Below are 23,450 nucleotides of genomic sequence, written 5' to 3' on the forward strand. Positions count from 1 at the left end.
CGCAGACTGGATTGCTGGGTGCAGCTTTGCAAAACACGTCATCTGCAACAGGCTTTACTTTCTCATCTGTCAGAGGCACAGCACGCACGCATGCACACACACACACACACACACTCTCTCTCTCACACACACACACACACACACACACACACACACGCAAATAGGTCAGCCAGATGTTTCTAATAGGTTCACCATAATATTTTCATTGCGGTACCCTGGAGCACTAACCTGGATATAGACATTTTAGTGCATTGACTCAATGGCATCTCTCTCCCAAACAGAACATCCAAACCTCAAAAAGTGCTTTATCAGCATGGCCACCATTTAGAAGCTCTCTCCTTCTCTCTCTGTCCTTTTCTCTTCGTTGTGTGTGTGTGTGTGTGTGTGTGTGTGCGTGTGTGTGTTTATGATCAGTGTGAGTGTATCATGTGAGTCCTCATTCTCTCTTTGGTCGTAGCCTAAAGACACACTCTGTCCCCTCTCCCAGGGTAACCTCTTCTGTTTCATGCATTTTACAGAGCTGTCTCAGATTGGAGCAGAGACAATGTTTATACTTTTATACAAATATACTGTGTAATATTATACTATGACCATTGTTGGTGTTATTATGCATATTAATGTGTAATGGAAAAGTGGTATTTTGACATGGCCTGTCCAGGTGTAGATTAGGCTTTTTGGGGCTCCTAATAAATGTATTTGTCTATGCATTCTCAGTTGTTTGTTTATCATCTTCTTATCATACAGATGCATGAAGTGTAGTTGAGATTCGTATGGGATGTTTCTAATCATGTAGCCAGTGCAGTAGAACTTTTTTTTTTACTTCTGCTGGTATACTGGAGTGAACTTGTTAAATCAAATCTTTATCTTTTCCCATCAGGGCAATAAAAAGTAGCACAAAAGTGGTAGTCAGTAACTGTCTGTGTGCATGACATATCAGAAATCCAGATCTCACTCTACTCTTTTTACAACTTCAACAACAACAATAAACGTTTTGTTGTGGAGACACCAGGCTGCAACAACTGGTGCTTCTCTGCTTTATAGCTTGCAGGACCCCACTGTAAAAAAACAGACAAAAAAGCACATTCACACACACACACAGACAGAGAGACTTTTGATGTTCAAACCCTTTATTAAACACATTTTAACCCTCATATTGGCAAGGTCACGCTATATCACCAATTACACTAAAGTCTTTCAGAGTATTATACTGCCAAACCCACATACCATTTCTCCCCAAACAGATACAGTGCCAAAACTATGGAGTAAAACTTGTCTGAATATTTTGTTTTGCATTTGAATGGCTGAATTTGAGCAACTGTATTTGGAAATTGAATCCATTGGTTTGGAACTGAATCTCAGTAAGCTTGAAACTGAATTAAAATGCAAATTCAAAATATTCTGATTAAGAGTGTGTTTCTCTGTTGATTGAAGTCACACAAGTTTTACTCCTTACTAAACACCTCACCACACAACTCCATTGGATTAAATAATGAAATGCATCACAAAATATTTAATTTGGAGTATCATGAGTGGCCTAAGCAACCGTCAACAAATTATTTTAGCTATGCCATACATGAATTAACTAATACAGTAATGACTAATACTAATACTTTTATTGCAAACACCATTGACATTACAGAAAATGCAACACTACAACGACATGCACAAGAATACTACATCGGACAAACAGATGTACATTACACAAACACATACTGTAACTTAACAAGACATCACATTGACATGTCTTATTAACACACATAACATTAATAACAGAAAGGCTAAGGATGATTTGCATCCAGGATGATTACAGATATGATTATGACCGGAATGACAAGAAGGGGGGGCTGGGGGGGGGGGGTGCGGATGGTAGTTCTGAGAGTGTGAATGAGGTGGTGTTGGGATGGGGGTGTGGGTGGGGGGTAAGGGGTAGTGAGTGTGTGAGGATGTATGTGTGTGAGTGTGTGTGTGTGTGTGTGTGTGTGTGCGTGTGTGTGTGTGTGCGCATATGTGTAAGGTTGGCTTGTTGTTGGGCCAGGAGGAGAGAAGCTGGAACACAGAGAGGGAAGTTTTCAGAGGAGAGGAGTTGTAATTATTCTGTTAAAGATGAGTGTAATAATAAGAATAACTGATTGCCTGACTGATTGACAACCTGGGCACCCATTAATGGCCACAGTTCCACCCAGCCCCGGCAGTTATGGCGATGAGCTGACAGAGAGGAGGACCTGCAGTATACGAACCACAGAAGTAGCCTAATGCCTTTTATCAGAAATCATACAAACTCTGGTACACAATGGCATGCACATCTATCCATGACCTTTCATAAGACTACATGTAATTATGGTTTTATCATTCATTTTGAGATCGCAAAATCATCATGCTGTTTGATTAGCTCTTTCCTGTCTCTTAGGGTTGAGACGAAGGTGGTCTGGCCCTCACTCAAAAGGGAAATGGACTCCATGACCGGAGGCTGGACACAGGAAATGTTCATGTTTGTGATGGGTTCCTCCCAGTTTTGCATGGCGTATGTGACATTAGGAGCGAAGACGTAAAGCAGCAGCATCTTTTTAGAATTCTTGTCGGTAGCCGTCAGTGGCTCGCTTATCTCCTCACTTGATTCGATACGGTTGTAGTGGATTGCCAGGTGAGCGTAGAGGAGGTAAGCGTTGAGCAAGTGGTTTCTCTCCACGGCGTTGACATAATTCCCGGTCACCTGAGCCTTCTCCAGGACCTCGAGCGCGTAGGTGTGAAGAGTGTTTCTCACCTGTAGCTGGCAATGGTGTGCTTGCAGCTTCATCTTCCTTTTTCTGTTGCCGCTCCTCGGCAGCCGATTCAGGCAATCGCTGATGGCGGCTCGCATCTTGGAAAGAGCCTCCCCCTCGCCGTTGAAGATCTGCTGCATGGGATCGGGCAGTGGCATCTGCCCCTTCATCTGTGCGGCCAGGACGTCAAAGAGCATGGCCAAGGCCAACGCCACCACACCAACCCCGCCGAACGCCACCGTCCCACTCCCTCCCAGGGTGTCCCGCAGACTCTGGTCGAAGCTAGACACCTGCTCAGGGCTGAAGGAGTCCCGCACAGAGGTGTAATGGCAGTCCAGATGCTGCGATGAGTTCAAAGAGAGGTATTTCTCGAAGAGCGGATCGGCAGGCGCTTCTGAGATACCTCTGAAGGCAAATCCGATGGCATCTGGGTTGGATGTATCTGTGCATTCCATTGCTATCTGCTCGATCTTCTCTGCAATTTCTTGCATCACAGACATAAAAGCTTCAGCAACATGTTCAAAGGCTTTAAAAAAAGATGCTCCCATGTTGTACCCAGTTGCTACCAGTTGTACTTCTCTCTAGGCTGATTTTGGCTTTTATCGTCCAGATGGAAGTCAACAACTGAACTAAATCCGTTTAAACGGCTGGTGTCAGCAATTTGACGTGTAAATGCCAAGCTCTTGCTTAAAGGCTTGTCATAACATATTGGAATCAGTATGTTCAAAAACAAAACTCAAACAAGTTAGAAAGTGTTCAAGGTCCTTTCTGCCAAGCAACTGTCAGCTGCTGAGGAGCCTATTTCACCTCAAGGCTTCAGGGTTTCAGTGAGACAGCTCTCAAACTATACAGAAGACCACTCAGCAAAGCTATCAGAATCATGGGATTGGTCCACGATGGGAAATTAAAGGTTCTGGCTCCACCACTTACAATGCTTTTGAAATGGGTCATACAGGGTCTGTTGAATTAAAACAGAAGGCAGCTGCTTCGTTGCCTTGACAGACAGGTGTCTTGTAAGATATAACTTTAAAATGAAGGCATCTTTTAAGAACGATAGTTTTGTTCTTTTAAGATAGCGTTTACACTACACTACACAGGCCAACTTTTCAGGTTAGCGGCAAAGCGAGGCGCCAGGAGAGATGATATGCACTGGTTTGCGTCGTATCTAACAACCAAACCATCGTTCAAAACCGATGTTCCCTACACACAAAAAACATTGTTCCCTACACAAGTACGGCAAAGGACGGAAGATGATGAATAAATAGCTTAAATTAATAAAGAGTAAGACAAAGCAAATAGCCTTGTTACCTAATGAAATACACTACGGATTGATGCAGTATCTTTGCAACATGTTTTAAATGAATCTATGAAGACACATACGTTTGCAAAGAGGAGAAACCATTTAATTTTATTTACAATGAAACGTTATATTTAGTTTACATATTGACAATGATTGTTTTTGGTTGTTGTTTCTTCACAACTAATGAGTAGAAAATGCTTTGTTTTTTCACATAAGGACCCTGTTCATGTTGCGCAGACCTTTTAATGACATTTTGAGTCTCTTAAGAGGCAAAAGGCATGTTTAGATGATGCCCCCAGACCTAGCATTGCACAATAGCTCACTGTCATTAGCTGCAGCTACTCCAGTTCATTTTTTTCCCTATCAACAGTAGCCTCCTCGGTGACATGTAGCGATCAAGATCCATGTAAAATTGGACCAGGATTTCTCCTTTAAGATTCTTTGTGAATACGGCCCCTGACTTGGAACTCAGGAATCAAGCCTAGGCCTTTTATTTCTCTATATATTCACAGTCATGCTCATCTTGTCTCCTTATACATACATATAGATGCATATTAGCTGTGTGCTCAGCTAAGTTATTAGGCTGCACGCACATAGTTGTCATTTGTGTTGGACTTCAATAGTTATGTAGCCAGCTCAGTATGCAGTAGAATAACTTTAGCTGGTATACTGGATTGAACTGGAGATAGATCAAAGCTTTATTCCTTTCAGGGCAACAAAATAAAGTGGCGTTTGTGTGTGTGTCCTTCTCAACAGGAAAAAGATGGCGTTCAGAGAGGGGGACATGGCAGAGCTGAGGCGCGTGCAAGGGGAACTCAAATTCAAGCTGAAGGAAGCTAAGGAGGATTACAGAAAGAAGGTGGAACAGAAGCTGCAGGAAAACAACTTGAAGGAGACATGGGACTGCATGAAGGTTATCACTGGCCTGAAGAAGAACAGCAGCTCTGTGGAGGGGGACCTGGACAGGGCGAACCAGTTGAACCACTTCTACAACAGGTTTGACTGCCCTGCTCCAGCTCCAATGGCGGTGGTCTGTCCACCATCCCCCACCCTCACACCCCCTCAATACCAGCGCAACACTCACCTCCATCATCACAGGCTATCGTACCCCCACCATCACTGGATTTTGCACCCCTCCCCCACATGGCGATCATGAACAATGAGGTGACAACGACCTCAGTCAACAGCCATCAGATACACAGATCCCAGATGCACCCCTCCCCCTCCCCTCCGCATACACCCCTCACCATTAAAAAAGATCAAGTGACAGTCCAACTTAAGAAATTGCGCAGCAATAAAGCAGCTGGGCCTGACAGACTGTGCCCAAGGCTACTCAAGGCCTGTGCTGCTGAACTGGGGGAGCCACTGAAGCACATCTTCAATTTGAGCCTACGCCTTGGACAAGTTCCAACACTGTGGAAGACATCATGTCTCACCCCTGTCCCTAAGAAGCCACACCCTAGTGAGCTTAATTACTACAGACCTGTCGCTCTTACATCACATGTGATGAAGACAATGGAGCGATTGGTCTTAGGCATGCTCAGACCCCAGGTACGCCATGCACTAGACCCGTTACAGTTTGCTTACCAGGAGAAAGTGGGCGTGGACGATGCCATCACTTATCTTCTACACAGGACACATTCCCACCTGGACAAGGGGAAAAGTGCTGTGAGAATCATGTTCTTTGATTTCTCAAGTGCTTTTAACACCATCCAGCCCCTCAGATTGGGAGACAAGCTCTTGCAGATGGGTGTGGACGCTCACCTGGTAACCTGGATTACAGATTACCTGACCAAGCGACCACAGTTCGTCAGACTGAAGAACTGTCTCTCTGACACTGTGATCTGCAGCACCGGAGCGCCACAGGGAACTGTGCTCTCTCCAGTCCTGTTCACCCTGTACACATCTGACTTCTGCTACAACACCGAGTCATGCCACATGCAGACGTTTTCTGATGATACTGCAATTGTGGGATGTATCAGGAACGGGCAGGAGGAGGAGTACAGGAGCCTGGTGGAGGACTTTGTGCAATGGTGCAAACTCAATCATCTTCAACTTAACACTTCAAAGACCAAGGAGATGGTGGTGGATTTCCGCAGGTCTAAGCCCACTCTGCTACTAGTCCACATTGATGGGGTCAATGTGGAGGTGGTTAGCACCTACAAGTATCTGGGTCTCCACCTGGACAATAAACTGGACTGGTCAGCCAACACTGACGCACTCTACAAGAAAGGGCAGAGCAGGCTGTACTTCCTGAGGAGGCTGCGGTCCTTCAATGTGTGCAGTAAGCTCCTCAGGATGTTCTACCAGTCTGTTGTTGCCAGCGTCCTCTTCTATGCAGTAGTATGCTGGGGAGGAAGCACAAGGAAGAAGGATGTGGGGCGAATTGACAGGCTGGTAAGGAAAGCTGGCTCTGTAGTTGGAGCTGAACTGGAGTGCATCACTTCACTATCTGACAAAAGGACACTGAACAAACTGATCAACATCATGGACAATGAGTGTCACCCACTCCACAGCACTATTGTTAAGCAGAAGAGCCTGATCAGCTGGAGACTTCGCTCACTGCCTTGCACAACTGACAGACTGAGAAAGTCATTTGTCCCCAGGACCATTGAACTGTTCAATGCCTCACTTAAGGGAAGAGGAGAGATAGACTTCTCTGCATAGTCTGTCTGCCTCTTCACCCCCTCCATGTTTGGTACTGTCTGTCCACTAGCCACTTGTACCACTGTCTTTATGCCTCACTGTTTGCGTGCTATATTAACAATTCAGCACATATGCATAACCCCCCCCCCCCCCTCCATGCCACAGCCGAACTGTGGCCACACTTATCCATTTTCTTAAATAGTTAAATATATAGATATATAGACTTTACTTTACTTTATTTCTGCATTGTTGCAGTGTTGACTTACTCATTTGCACTATCACCATGACCACTATCACCATTGCACTACCACCATGACACTCATTCACACAGAGCACCTTAGAGCACCTTACCATACCTTACTATGCACAGAGAATCACAGGCTCAGTCCCTGCCTCAGTCATTGCAAACGCCTCTGATTTATTAATCACCACTATGTGGATACTGTTTTTAGAATTGATTTAGATTAAGTGTTAGTATAATTTGTATTTTAGTATATTTAGCATCAGGGCTTTGAACCGGTTCAAGGAACGAAAACGAAAACCGGGAAATTTTTGTATTTTACAGGGAACAGAAACGAAACCGGAAACGTTATTATTTTTTGTGTTCTGGAACAGGAACACTTAAAAATGGTAACCGGTTAATACCGGTTTTATTTCATTCCTCAAAGTTTTCGTTGCCTAAAAAAAAAAGTAATTATTTTCCTGCGCACGTTACCATGACGGCTGAGGTTCACTTCCTGTGTGACATCACATCAGACATTCGCTGACTGTATGGAGAAAGAGCAGTGGATTACAAAGTCTCCACTCCACATCTTAAATAAGGGGTAAATTACGATCCATCGTTAATTAAAACGCTCATTCCAAACATAATAACAATAGCTATATTTGTCGACTCCACGTTAATGATGGACTAGCGAACATTTGGCTAAATGGCGCCAACACCTCTGTTTGCCTAATGCACAGATGGCTTGTTACGGTTTGAGTAGGCCTACTGGATGGCCTTTCCCCCCGACAGTTGGAATTTGTTGTAAATTATATAATAATATAATTATTATTATTTAATAATGGTTGTAATATTATTACATTTGGTTTAAGCTGGATGAGAAAGATGTGACATAATTCTATAGCATTAAACAGCTGACAGGAACGAAATTAACCGTTCCGGGAACAGTATTTTTTTGTTCTAACCAGTTCGGGAACGTCAATTTATTGGTGGAACTCATAACCGGAAATGTTATAATTCCGTTTCTGTTCGGAACGAACCGATTGGAAAAAAAATCGGTTCAAAGCCCTGTTTAGCATATTATTTATCTTCTACTGTCCTTACTGCTTAGTTGTGTTTTTATATTATATACTTTAATTACTCTTTCTGCTGTTAAAGAATGTGTTTGTGTTGTATGTATGCTGCTGCTGAGACCTTGAATTTCCCCTGGGGATCAATAAAGTATCTATCTATCTATCTATCTATCTATCTATGTGTGTGTGTGTGTGCATGTGTTTGCTTCTGAGTCTCCTCCTTCTCTCCTCCTTTCTCTTGTGCCCCACCCCATTCTCTCTATCTGTCTGTCTACCCGGCCGGCCCCAAGCAGAAGGTCCCACCCATATGAGCTGTTAGTGCTGGCTCTAGGAGTTTCAGGCTCTGTTCTCTTTAAAACGCCTTGACACCATTTCAGTTGTTATTGTTGCTATGCAGATGAAACAATACAATGGAATTGAGTAGAGCAGCGATTCCCAAACTTTTTTCCCTGCATACCACCACCTACAACCTGACTCAGCTCGTGTAACTTGACCATCCGACACATAAAAACGTAACACATTCTATTGACGCATTTCAGGCATCATGTTTAATTAGCCACCCTACATGATAAATAACAAAATCAAAATGTGTAACTGGCCTATGAGCTCTCACACTAAAAAACTGTGGAGAACAGCATTATGAAACACAAAGAGCAAAGTGAACATAGGCTTAAGATTTATACATTATTATAGGCCTACATTTTTTTAATATCTTTCCAACATTGCCTCTTTCATCTCGCGTACCCCCTATGAGAGCTCGCGTACCACCGGTGGTACACGTACCACAGTTTGGGAATCCCTGGAGTAGAGTATACTGTGCAGATGTGGATGTGTGTACACTGTGTGTGTAAAGCTGATTATACACAAGGCAACTTTTGGAGCAATGTTTCAGGGCAATGTTCTTAAGTATTATGGTTCTGGCATGTTCTCATTGATACTGGGCAACATTTTTTTTAGTACTTTAGTAGGCAAATGGTGGTCATCAAATCAGAAAACATGGAACTGGTTATGTTGTTGCCCAGCAACATTGCTCAAAAAGTTGCCCCACCCATGCATCATCATAAGAGCATGACTTAGCAGAACAGCAGATCGGGCAGGATTGTTGGAGACACCAGGCTGTAATCAACCAACGCACCTCTGTTCTATAGCTGGGAGGACACTGTAATAAATCTACTCTCTCTCTCTCACACACACACACACTTTATTTCTTTCTCTCTCTCGTGCTCTCTGACTGGTTCTTCTGTCTTTCTCCTCACATAAAGAATATATAAAATACTTATGGAAACACACTAATACTATATCTCTGTCTCTCTCTCTCTCATTCACACACTGCCTAAATGCATACGCAAACATACAAAAACCACTGTCAGTATTCTTCCAAAGCTGATCTGAGCTGTTTAACACTGACACAAGAGAAAGCCAGAGATTAGCACCTGTGACATACAGTATTTTAGCAGCATTTATTCCCAGGCTAATCCTCTCTGCTGTGTATGTCTTTGTGTGTGTGCGTGTGGCTCGATGGTGTTTTATGCCCCCAACATCGTCTTCCAGGCAGCGCTGCCACCGCTGACTTAAAGGCACCTAATTCTAAACCTACCCCAACCCTAACCCTAACCTTAACCCATTGAAGACAACGTTGGGGGCATAAAACACCAAAAAATGTGTGTGTGTGTGTGTGTGTGTGTGTGTGTGTGTGTGTGTGGTATAGTGTTGGGGAAGTTACATTTAAAAAGAAGTGTTTGCTCGTTACTCATTACTTCTTTAAAAAGTAGCTCGTTACTTTACTTAGTTACCCTCTATGGAAAGTAACTTTTTAACGTTAGGCTACTCGTTACTTTTATGTTCACCGACTTTGGGCAGAACCCAATATATCTGTTCCTAAATATGTAGGCCTACATAAAGTTCTAGCCTACTATGGAGGACATAACATGTATTTCTTCTGTGCTCTTTATTATAAAAAATGCCACAAATAGAAAATCGTGTGTATAAGGCAGCATGGGAAATCCCAGGCTAACAAATAGAGCACTTGACAAGAAAACAGTGGGCTATTATAAGCTTCAACACCACCACTAAAGCCCTATGAAACAATATCAAATAACATAGCCTCGATACATCTTAAGGGCATATAGGTGAACATAAAATACATGAAAGCTTATTTTATAGTCTTATACTCTTTCATTAAACAGGCGCTCCTCCGAAATTTGGTGCAAAGCTAGTGCAAATCGTATTAGGCTGGCAGTCAAGTTAACGGCAGTGGACAAAAGTTTCTCACCAGGGCACAGTGTAGGCTAGCCTACACCTACGACGGAGTATTAGGGCCACACATGAAGAAAAAAAATATTTTTGCCATAGCGAGATTAAACTTGACATGTTGACTTTAAAGTCGACATGTCGACATTAAACTCGACATTTCGAGAATAAAGTTGAAATGTAATGTCGACTTTAATCTCGACGTGTCGACTTTAAAGTCGACATGCTGACATTAAACTCGCAATAGGCCCTACTGTTTAAACATAGCCTACACAGTTTAAGCTATGTAGCCTACACTAATACACAATATTACATAAAAGAAAAATGGGCTTCAAATAGGTGTTATTTTAGATAGATTGCTAGATTGCAGATAATCAGATAGATTGCGTCTTGTCTGTTAACTACTCATTGCCGTCATCGTGAAGTGCTCGTCTCGCGGTTATGGAAATACCATGCACTATGCCGTTTAGGCAAAATAGCTAGAAAAATATATGTATCCAATGATATAATGTTTCTATACAAAATGTTATTTCACTCTGTTTTACGTGGTTAAGGCCACTGCACATCCAAATAACTGCCCTTCATGACCCACAGGCTGTCACTCTCCAGGATAACATGGTAAAACTATTTTTTCTAAAACTGCTTTTCCATGTCTCACCTGCAATACGTATAGGAGGCTAGAAACACATAGCCTAAGCATATATACTATTTTGATCCCGTGAGAGAATATGTGTGCATGCACTTTATTTATGCACTTTGTGTGCATATGTGTGCATGTAGGCTACTAGCCTACATGGGGTGGTCGGTAGGACAGCTTCATTCGTCCCTCCATAGACATTCAGCAATAGGCTGCTTTGCATCCATTACAAACAAGCAACGTGAAAGTCTAGGATTGGGGAGAGCGCCTATATGCCTCTAGTGCATAAGCATGAAGTTGAACCTTTAGATGAAAAACAACACTTTAATAATAGGCCTACAATAAATAAATAAATAAACCTCTATGACGTAGGCTACTTTTGACCATCGCACATTAAAGTCGATACGTCGAGCTTAAAGTCGATATTACATTTCAACTTTATTCTCGAAATGTCGAGTTTAATATTGACATGGTGACTTTAAAGTCGACATGTCGAGTTTAATCTCGTCATGGCAAAAATATTTTTTCCTTCATGTGTGGCCCTAATACTCCGTCGTATACACCTAACACTCACATTCCTCCCTCCTTAGTTTCAACGAGTACGAAGTAATGTGAATACCTCCATCCCTCAGAAGTTAGCATTGGCTGCATCTAGCTTCCTATGATTGCTCTTCATTGCCACCAGCCTCTGTCACATACCGTGTGGAGATATGCACTTCATGCTTACTAGCCTCTGTCACGTAGGCTGCAAAGTGGAGCTCGTGCCTACGCAGCTGAGAAAGCAGCGTCGCTGTCAAATCTGTCCCTGGGAAAAGTAACGTTGTGCCGAATTGAAAAAACTAATTTACTACCAAATTTTCAGTAGTAGCGCGTTACACTACTTTTTACCCAAAAAAGTAGTTACGTATATCCACCACAGTAGCACCACCAGTCAGCACCCTGGTGGTTTTGCCTCCCTGGCACCCTGGCCTGGAGTCTACTGAAGATGGAATAGTACGACTGGTGCTACACTAGTTCGCAGCAATGCCCTCTGGCCCCCTGAAAAGAGAAATGGAAGAGTATAATGGCGAGTTCTCCTGTCCAGCCAGCTGAAGGGTTACACCAGAAGGGAAGTGTGTGAAGGTGTGTGTCTGTCTGCCTTTGTATATATTTATGATTCCTTTGTGTTTCATGATGGTATGTCTGTGACCTTCTTTTTTTACTATGATTTACTCTAACTGTAACTGTTACTAAAGTCAATACAGTTTTGCAAATATTGCTGAATACTGCTAGCGTTCTGTTTGCTCTGTAAACTGAACACAAACGCAGAGTACGCACCCACTCACACATTGCTAGCCAATCAGATCAGAGACACGTGGTGTTAGTTTACACCAAGAAACCTATGGAGCCCTGAGGGGATGGCTCTATTTGTTTGGCCTTTGAGTACAAATATTAAACATCTTAAATTACTATAGGTGCAATTATTTGCATTCTCTTTTTTGTTGGTCCTTTCTTTTGTATGTCTTTCTTTTATCTTCTTTTGTAGCCTACTTCTTTATTTGGTGTTTCTCTTATCAGCAACCCACAGTTTCACCTATCAGCTGATCAAACAGCATCCCACAATCATGCTGTTATTCTACATGAGTTTAGTTATAGTTTTATCAAATGGTAACGCAACACCATATAAAGGTCAATTTATAGTCCAAGTGTGTTGCTTGAGAATATATGACGTAAAAGAGACCAGTTTTGTGTCTGTTAGGACAGGGTTTTTCAACGTGGGTGCCGCGGCACCCTGTGGTGCCGTGACGCATGCTCAGGGGTGCCGCGTAATGTTCCAAGGCTTGATAATTTAATGACATGAAAAAAGAAATTTGCCGTAAATCAATTTTTGCCTGCTTGCCTGCATGTGTGTGTGTGTGTGTGTGTGCTCGCTTGTGAGTGTTTGTGATTGTCTACACATATCCCACCCCTTCCTCAGCAAAACGTCGACATGTGAATACATTGAGCCAATCATATGGTGTGTTGTGAAGACATTGTTCCAATCATGTGTTGTGATCTCGCCGCTGGAGCAAGATTGGTGTCGTGAAGCCTTGCACACGTGCATTTCTGCCGAAATGGATGCCCGACGAGTGCCCAAAAAGCGTTGTCAAATGGCCGCCGAGTGGAGGGACTTGCCTAAAAGGACTTTGGTGTGTGGGGGTAATGGGGTGTGTGTGTGTGTGTGTGTGTTTATGTGTGTCTGTGCGTGTGCCTGCTTGCCTGCATGTGTGTGTGTCTGTGTGGGTGTGTTTATGTCTGTGTGTGTGCATGCGTGTGTGTGTGTTTGTGTGTGTGTGTGCATGTGTGTGTGTGTGTGTTTGTGTATGCGTGGGTGTACGTGTTTGTGTTTATGTGTGTGTGTGCGTGCGTGTGCGTGTGTGTGTGCCTGTGTGTGTGTGCATGTGAGTCTGTGCGTGCGTGCCTGTGGGTGTGTGCATGTGCGTGCGTGCATATGTATGCCTACATGTCTATTGTGTGTATGTGGGTGGATGTGTCTTTATGTGTGTGTGTGTTTATGCGTGTGTGTATTTATGTGTGTATGTGCATGCGTGCGTGTGTGTGAGTGTGTGCATACCTGTTTGAGTGTGTGTGCCTGCATGTGTGTGCATGTATCTTTATGTGTGTGTTTGCGTGCGTTAATGAGTGTGTGTGTGTGTGTGTGTGTGTGTGTGTGTGTGTGTGTGTGTTTTTGTGTGCATGCATAGTGTACAGTCACTAAATGTACACATATATTATTTAATTTATTGTATGGTCCCCCATGAACGGAATTCCACAAAACTTGCATGCATTCAGAGGATGTCATAATGATCCTACACTTCAAATTTGTCATCCAAAGATACCTGCGATTACAATGGCTCGTTTTTTCTTTTTCATTTTTAACTAGGTGGCGCTATACATCAAATGAGTGGATATGGGATGAGTTGCCATAGCCCCTGGAGGTCAACATACAAAAACAAATTGGTCATCCTAGGCCCTAGGTTCTTGAGATTCACAGAAAATTGTGTCCGGCCTACCCTTCTTTTTGGGGGGTCCAGTCTGGTGGGGGGGGGGGGGGATTGAATCCGAAAGAAAAAAGCCTCTGACTAAACTTATATGACCGCCACTTTGCTGCGCAGCAGTCATAATAAAAAACTAAATGACGTTCTGTCCCTCTAATTTGACTATAAAAACAATGCAGCAACATCTGCCGGCAACCAAATTTGCCTTTAGGGGATGATTCACTGGACAATTTTGCAGTCACATAACCATTTCAATGTGTTCTGATCGGATTATCATAAAATGTACCTTCTGAAAATCAATGTTTAAAATATTTTCCTACTGATGAATAAAGACTTAAATCTTGCCCAATATCAATGATGTTCCAAAACCACAACAATAACATTGAGGAACATTGTCCAAAATTGCTTAAAAAGTTGCATCATGTATCATCAGCTTATTACAGTAAGTATTGCACCTGTCATAATGTTATCAGATGGTCAAAGGTGTTTGATCATTTTTTATATATATCTCATCTATTTGATAACACAAAGAAATTGTTATAAGCTATTACTTTTGAATCTGAAAAACTGAGATGAAATGCTGAGGCAACTTTGTTAATCTTGCATTCTGCCTAATATGGCAACCTTAAATACTCAACCCCCTCCTGGGTACTGTAACCACAAAACAATAATACAATAAACAAAACAATACTCAGTATTAGTTTTTAGTGTCTGGTGACACTAAAATGCAGGTTGGGTCTTGTGGACACTGGACAGAGTATCGTCTGATATCGATTGCTGTCACGAATCGTCCAGGACCTTCCAGATCCTGAGCCAGGTTTTCCTGTACCTACCTGGCTGGCGGCACTTTTAGGTGCTCCATTCCCAGGTGGTCAACTCCATGCCATGTTTTGCTGCTGACCTACTGCATCTCCTGTCTCCCTGCTCTGCTGCTCAGCACACCTGTGTCTGATTACTTAATCAGGCACAGTATTTAGGCTGGGCTCTTGGAATCCTTCAGTGCGGAGTTATCCTGCTATGTCATCTGGATGTTACTGCTGCGCTGCTACTCTTTCCCTGTGGAAATACGTTTTGACCTTTTTGGACTGAACTTTTGTTACTGAACTTTGGACTGATCTCTGACCACGATTTTGGATTACTGTTTTTGGATTGTTTGCCCTGGACCTTGTGTGTTGTGCTCACTCATTGAGTTTCAATTGTGCTCTGCCATTGCCTGCTGTTGCTTGAAGCGGTTCTTGTTTTTCATTGAACATTAAATTACAGTTTAACCCGTTACCATTTTTGCTTGTGTCCTACTTCGGGGTCCAACCAGTACCTCTGGTCTACTGGCCGTAACAGATTGCTACCATGCGTATACCAATAAAGATTAGATTATCATTAGGGTTGAAGATTATGGTTCTTGATGGGCACCTTGGTCCAAACGACAATAATAAACATTATCCTTTAAAAATTAATAGGTTAAAGTAGTTATATAGCCTACGTAAGTGTGTGTACCTCAGACAGAGATGTAACTAATATGAGACTAGTGTGTGTGTGTGTGTGTGTTTGTGTGGGTATTTGTTTCAATCTGGTACTGTAAATCTATAAACATATGAGAAAAAGCTTCATCACTGAAAGTCCTTCACAGCTGGAGACAAATTACACAGTGCAATTAAAGGGTACAATCATAGGAAGTATTGCAGTTGTGTGGTTGCTATTTTAGCATTTTAGAATGCTGGCCTATTCAGCAGGACGTCAATTCACAAAATGTTCACTATCACTTGATCACAGTGACAGCACTTGTTATGTGTGAGAAAATACTAAGAGTAAAAATTCTCATTGTCCATTTTTAGCTTTGTTTGATCAACTTTTATACAAATACCAACTGGATTTCAAGTGGTTTAAAAATATTTGTTCACTGTGTCTCATGGTAATTGTTGTTTCATATAGTTATAAAACTCTCCATAAATGTGGCTGATTCATTTGAAAGTCCTGATCTTGGACTTTGACACTTGGTAATTTCTTTTAAATTTGTTTGGGGAGGGGGGCAACAGAAGCAAACCTTCCAATTTAAGATATTGACATACACCATACATTTCACTGCATGTATGGCAAATTGTCTCACTAGTTTACAAGCAATGGGACTGAACATTTAAACTACGGGACATTTTAAACTAATATAGACTTAAGTGAATATGGTCATGATTATGTGCTATTGAGTTTCTTATATGCCAATGCCATTCTTCTCTCTCTCTCTCTCTCTCTCTCTCTCTCTCTCTCTCTCTCTAAAATGCACCTTAAAGTGTGTGTGGTCATACCACCGCTGTGCTATACATATTTACTCACTAACAATGATAAACCCTACGTCTGTAGTATCTCACAGTGTAATAATAGACAGGGTAAAACCTACAACGATCTAATTAAAGGTACTCTAAGCGATGTTACTCGGTTTCTAAGCTAAAACATTTTTTGTCTGTTACGACCCCCTGTGCCCCTTCAGGCCTGACATGGCCATTGCATGGGCAGTGCAGCCCTAGCTTGCCCAATTAGCTAATCATACACACCTGGTGAAGGTGTGTGGGTATTTAAGGGGTTGTTCTCTCTCTTGATTTGGGCACTTTTCTGTTAGGCACATTCTGTTGCAGGCACCTCTGGGTTATCGCTCTCCCACTAGCACTTTCTTTCTATCTTGGAACATTATACTGACTTTGGCATACACGCATCCACATGAACACACTGGCATACATGCTCTTACTTTCCCCTAGACATCTTTTGGTAATGCTTATTTATTGCTTTTGGTTGCTTTTAAATAAATACTTTATTGATTAAAGTTATCTCTGTTGTCCCGACTCCCTCTTTATGTTGCAGCTTAGAGCCGGGTCGTAACAGTCACATACAACAAACATCACCTCACCATCCACTAGCTGCCTGTGCCCTGAATACACTGTTGAAAAACGCTGTCTCTGTGGACAGCCCCGGCTCCAAAAACAGCAACAAAACAACTTGGTCCAGCCTGGGGGGTATTCCAAGTACGTGGTTTAGTGACAAACCTGGGTAAGTTAACTCAGAGTGCCTTAACTATGTGTCCCGTGGTGACATAAGGTCAGAAAATCAAGTCTTGGGGTTGCAAATATCTAACATGCTGAATGGAAATTTATTTTAGCCTACCGTACATTCTACTTAATGCTGCTAGTAGTGGAGTGAAAGTATACAGTTCATTTTTAAAATGTAGTAAAGTAAAAGTAAAAGTAGGAAGGAAAATAAAAACTCAAGCAAAGTACAGATACTCCCCATTCATACTTAAGCACTGTACTTAACAATTTCTACTTACATAGTTAGGCCTACTTTACATCTCTGCCTGTTGTACTTTGTACTTACCTGTCACCTTGTCTGTCTTCTGGGTACAGGGGTGCAAACACTTGTGCAGGGGAAGAAATGTCTTTCAGTGTTTGGGGTGCGCTCGCATTACAATAGTTAAAACATGCATGGTTTCCAGATGTTAATTGAGTTGGGACCAGTGTTATTTAGAGTTTATGTTACAAAGGGTTATGCCGGACTCCAGGCTAGACTGAACTAACATCCTGGAAGCTTCTGTGAACAAACCATATACTGTATATAGAATCTATGGAATAAACATATCAAATGAGCTCTGAAATGGAGGAAAATCAATTTGGCGGCTCTCAATTTGTTGTGCAAATACCCGGCCTCCTTGCCACTACTGTAGTGTACTTTGAAAGCCATGGTACAGGGGAACTATTTCCATGTTTCATATAGGGCTGTCAAAATAACGTGTTCATTTAAATTACGATGACTAACTAACAAACCGACTAACTCACTGACAGTGAGAGGAAACTGCAGTCGTTTGCATCTAGGCTACCATGCTAAAAACTGACACCAGGCACTATGCTGATGCCTGCGCCCAACAGTGAAAATGATAATAAAAGAGTTGAACTTTACCGTAAAGTCTCTAATGTTGGTTTGGCTATTCATTGGTTCACTCATATACCAAAATTAATTTTGAATTGAGATATTTTTATGCATGCAATTTAGATTTAATTCAGATTAATCAATCACACATTATGTAATTAAGTATATTAATTTTTTAATCACTTGACAGCCCCAATTTCATATCATCTGGTCTATCCAAAGTCCATGCCTTTGATAATGCTAATGATCATTTTCTTGATTTGGAAATTGACAGACAGATGTTTGGGTGTAGTTTGCTTTATATTCCACAGAGTATGACCCCTAAGAGCTAATCATTTTAGTTTTCTAGTAGTGTTTAGTAGTGTAGTTGGCTTCATATTCCACAGAGTATGACACCTAAGAGCTAATCATTTTAGTTTGTTAGTAGTGTTTTTGTTGTTGTCTTTTTTATTTTGTGATAATACTGTTTATCTGTGATTTTATGACATGGTCTTTTATTAGAAATGGTCTTACAAGCACACACACACACACACCCTTTATCTTCTAATATAATATGTGTGACCAGGACACTGTGAGGTGGCAGGCTCAACACACACTTTGTAACCCTGTGCTCCCAAGGTCAACGTCTGAAGGCTTAGAGAAAGATGCTGGCATGTCATGTAGCCTACAGTGAGCCATTAGGCTAAATGCTGTCTGATGTTTCTTCCACAGTACTGTATTTTCCATGAATGTCATTTTAAAGGTGCTCTAAGCGATGTTGGGTAACATCACTTCTGTTGACGTTCAAGCAAAACAGAGAGCTAGCTTCCCCCTCCCTCCCATGCAATTGAAACCCTACTAATCGCGCATCTCGTCGGTGATTGGCTGGAACAGTTTGTTATAATAATAATAATAATAATAATAATAAGTTTATTTTATATAGCGCCTTTCTCAAACCGAAGGTCGCTTTACATAGAAGGACGGCAGGGAAACACAATAACAACAAACAAAACAATACAACAGAGACAAAGGCAGGGAAACACAATAACAAACAAACAAAAAAATACAACAAAGACAAGTTATCTGTATGGAACTATGTGTTGGGTGTGGAGGAGAAGTGATCCTTAAACAGAAAGGTCATGAGATGAGCTTTGAAGAAAGGAAGGGAAGGTATGTGTGTGGGCACAAAGTATGCACGAGTGCACTTTCTGGTACCAAAAGGGTGTGGGCAGCAACACTAGCAATTAAATGATCATAAGATTAAAAGCACACTCACACAGACAGACACACACACAGACACACACATACACACACACACACACACACACACACTCGCAGACACACACCCTCAAACATTTAAATTATCAGCAACTGTAATGTCAGATGAATGTGTTAATAATGCAGAAAGGTTGAAAGCCTCAAACAGTGTTCAGCTCAGTATATCTCATATGTTGACATTCATCTTTATGTTTCTTTATGGGAATGGCCACTGCTGCTTCTGCTATCCTCTCCTGGCTTTGAACATTCAGTTTTGTATGCACAGGCTTTGGAATTTCACAATTAGTTGTTTGGTCAGACAATATAAGTGATGAATAAGACTTTCTGTTGAATGAAGAGAACAAAGTGTCTCTCCTCCAGTGATTAGCATTAGTTCTATTTGCACAGTAAACTGCAGACACTGAAGCTTTCATTAATAGCGCTCTCTAACTTTCTTGTTGTGCTGGGCTGGCTGTGAGTTCTTTCAGTTCTTCAGTAGGCTACAGCCACACCAATTAATTCAAATTCATTCCATTCAAATTCAATTCACATTATGTAACATCTGTCATTTTTAAACCCATAGTAGTAATTATGGTGGTTGGGGTTTCATGTCATGTTTATCCAAAACAGGTCATTCCTCTACTCTTCATAGTAAAGTTTTATATCCCAATACAAAAGAAGTATCCAGGTCATCAGGTATGATTATCCATAGTGATCTGGCACTGAGGTACAGGAAGATGAAGACAAATTAAATACCTTAGTGGGAAGTGGATAGATTCACGCTTTGCAACTAGTTCTTCTCCTCTGTATTGAGTAGTTCTTCCTCTTGGATTTATGGCATACACTGCTTGTTTCCAGCCCATGACCCAGAAGCCATTTAAAAAGATAAAACCAACACACACACGCACATGCACAGGCACACACACACACACACACACACACACACACACACACACACACACACACACACACACACACACACACACACACACACACACACACACACACACACACACACACAAATGCATGTGCACTGATCTGCTTCCTCATTTGGTTGGCACCTGATTGACCTGCATCAGTACCCATATGGCCCCACGCTACTGTAATCTGGTGAGAAACTGACCCCAGTGCGTTTGGATCCCAGAATGCTTTGTATTATCAGGGAAAGGAGACGTGGGCTCCCCCCCGCCCTCTCCCTCTCTCTCTCTCTCACACAGGGTTCGCAGATGTGTTAATTGCCCACATCAGGGGTGTGGTGATAGCTTTACTACAGGCCAAACAAACACATCTCCCTGCAAATCAGAAACCGTGAAAGGGGACATGAAATTGAAGGAAATGCCGAGAGAACAATAAACACACAGAAGCATAACCATGAAGTAGCGTGAGCTATATGTTGATTGGTCCGACACCTTGGTCACAACACTCTGGATCGGTCCGATGAGGAGGTCAGTTTCCTTTTGAATGGAGATCCACGATTGGCACAGGGAAAGAAGTGAATAAGACATGGTCATACAAAGAAAATATGATTAGTAAGAAACAAAATATTTAAAAAGTTGTCTTTAATTCACATGCACAGTTGTGTCCAATTTAAACAGCTTTGATGGAGCCTGCCTCTTTTTCTTTTTTTTTGTATTTTGTATAATGTAATTTTTTCTTGTCAACCACTATGAGTGACTGCAAAAGAACTGCAATTTTAATAGTTTTCTAAAGTACAGTATGTGCTATGCTTGAGCTCAATCAATATCTGGCCTACAATCTCTCTGAAACTCTCAAAAATCTCCATGTCATAGCTTTACTTGACATAGTGGTGAAAGAACCAGGGCTTGCATGGTATCGTCTTGGTGATGGAGGATGTCAACACCACTGCGTCTGACCTTTGACCCCATCCTTAATTCTTCTCATCCTTCACTCCTACTTTCCGTCTCTTCTTCACTCTGTCGCTCTGTCTCCATGGATAGTCCGACTACCCCCACCCCCCTCCCCCACATCCACCCCTTAGCATGAAGCCCTCTCGTTGGTTAGTGGACATTGAGGGGCAAAACAAAGAAGGGTTTTCATGGTTCAGTGTTGAGGAGGAGAAAGTGGGGGGACAAGAGTGGACGCTCCAGGGGATGTGCCCTAAATCACATGAGACGAACTAAAATAAGCACCCCCACACCCACAACCACACAAGCACACTCACTCGCTTACTCACGCCCCCACCCCACCTCGCCCTCTATCAGCCCACACACTATTCTTTTCATGCCATCTGCAGAGAGAGAGAGAGAGAGAGAGAGGAAAATAAGATGAAAAGCAAGAAAAAAGAAAGAAGAGAAAGAAGGAGCTGGAGAGAGAGTGCAGCATAGGGACAGACAGAGATAAAGTAGACACTGTGTGAAACTAGACCTCTACTGATAGGCATTACTTGCCGCCTGCCCGGACGAACAGAGCAGGGCTGGGATATAAAACACTCGGTGCGGTGGAGGGAGGTAGCCCTCCGTGACGGCCCATTAGCGGCAGAGAGAGCTTCGGGAGGGCTTGGGGTCAAGGGGCAGGCCCTGGGCTGCACTGATAGGGGGCTGTTTGTGGGAGGTGAGATTGCATGCTCAGTTACCCGGGCTAGAGGTTGATTGAGGGCCGACGCCTGTATATGTGGGCTGGTGTTGAGTTGATAGAGATCAGTGGGCAGACACAGAAGACAGAGCTGCCCTCCCTCTCCAGAGTGGCCATGCATGGCCAGTCCCAAATTGTATGGAGCCTCGTCCATACTGAACCCTTGAGCCGGTGGCGGGAATGTTGGAAATTGAACATTCTAAAGACTGATCTGGGTCACTGAATTTAGAACCTTACATTGTTGCAGAACAGAATCTTCTGTTAGAATGTTCAAAACTCCCCTGCTGAAGGGTCAAAAAAGGGGGACCAAAGCAAACCACCAACACATACACTTGCTCATACAGATAGACTACACAAACATATGCATACACTAATACACATACAGTGGACAAACACATATGCATACTCATACACACACACACACACACACACACACACACACACACACACATATGACCTTGCAGAAATACACACGTGTGTTTATCGTGGCCCTACAGCACATGCATGTGACAAAAGATTGGGGACAGTGAAATGACTGTAAAAATAGTTTTTCTTTCTCTCCAGGCCCTGGGGAGCGATGTGATATGCTGACTCTATAAATACACACACAGACAGGCATTCTCTCTCAGACTGAGGCCTGACACCAAGCTCTAACCACTAGTGTACATTTACCACCCTCAGCAGTCTAAACTCAATTATCCTTTAAAGCAGTGTTACCTCTGCCAGGGAGGTTATGATGTTGATGTGGTTTGTTTGTTTGTTTGTTTGTTTATATGTCATTTTAATTATTAGAATTATGCAAGACACCCCATTTGCAAGTCCCATTTTCATGAAATTTGGTGGAAGTTGTAGCTTGGGCCAAGGAAATCTTGGCTTAGATAAGATCTACGGGACGGCTCTTTTCAATTGAGCTAACTTAGCAAGTTATGCTATTTGGCCTTGTCAGAGCTTTGTGCTTTCCAAGTACCCTTCTAGCTTTGGACCTGTGCCTCTCTGTACCTCTCTGTTCTTGTGGTACAGTCAATGTAATATCTTTGGACCTGTGCCTCTCTGTACTTGTGGTACACTCGGTGTAATATCTTTTCATGTTTTTGTCTCGCTTCAACACTGCCGATGACATGCACATATCCGTCACACATTACTGTATACATGACATATCACTAGCAGACTTGCAGACGTTTGGTTGAGTTTTGAATTTGCCCGGGAAAATAGATGGCCCAGCATCTACAGCCATACAATGGGCTAGATACAGTTAAAGGACATACAGTAGGCTACGTAAGAAATAATGGCCGCCAAGGTGTCCTTTTATACAAAATTAATGGACGAGGGCGAGAGGCAAAGAACTCCCCGACACGCAGCGGAGTTAAAGGACATACAGTAGGCTATATACAGTTAAAGCAACACCAAAGAGTTTTTTGTACCTTAAAATAATGTTTCCAAAATTGTTTCAGTGGTTCATCCACTTGTAACAGGGTGAACGGCACTTCTGCATTCGCTTTGCGGCCCTCTATCGGCTATAACCGCACTATGTAAGTTTGCCAGATCGGGTAGCGGATCTGTAGTTCGATGGAATGAGACATAAGAAACTACTAATTTGACTTGCATCTGATGTCGCAATACATCGTACTTTCATAAATCGTGCAACATATTCTACCTTGTCTGTGGACATCGTTATTTGCAAAGCCGATGCTGGATAAACAAATAGCGTGCGTGCGACAGAGGGAAAGTTCTTTGGTGTTGCTTTAAAGGACATACAGTAGTCTATATACAGTTAAAGGACATACAGTAGGCTATATAGAGTTAAAGGACAT

At 42.3% G+C, this 23,450-nt stretch overlaps 1 protein-coding gene across 1 annotated transcript; it reads right to left on the reverse strand.

The window, feature by feature from the left end:
• Window positions 1-1,131: 1,131 nt before the first annotated feature.
• Window positions 1,132-3,326, reverse strand: LOC121678015. Its single transcript, XM_042057185.1, has 2 exons — window positions 2,223-3,326; window positions 1,132-1,609 (listed from the first exon to the last, which is right to left on the reverse strand). The coding sequence occupies exon 1, from the start codon at window positions 3,305-3,307 to the stop codon at window positions 2,351-2,353; it is 957 nt and encodes a 318-aa protein (XP_041913119.1). The 5' UTR covers window positions 3,308-3,326; the 3' UTR covers window positions 1,132-1,609; window positions 2,223-2,350.
• Window positions 3,327-23,450: the final 20,124 nt, after the last annotated feature.

This window comes from Alosa sapidissima, chromosome 12 (assembly GCF_018492685.1).
Source record: "Alosa sapidissima isolate fAloSap1 chromosome 12, fAloSap1.pri, whole genome shotgun sequence".
In the NCBI taxonomy this organism is placed as follows: domain Eukaryota; kingdom Metazoa; phylum Chordata; class Actinopteri; order Clupeiformes; family Clupeidae; genus Alosa; species Alosa sapidissima.

What these genes read in the sequence shown, in the direction of transcription:
- LOC121678015 (XM_042057185.1), bottom strand. Translation starts at nt 3,307, where the DNA reads ATGGGAGCATCTTTTTTTAAAGCCTTTGAACATGTTGCTGAAGCTTTT.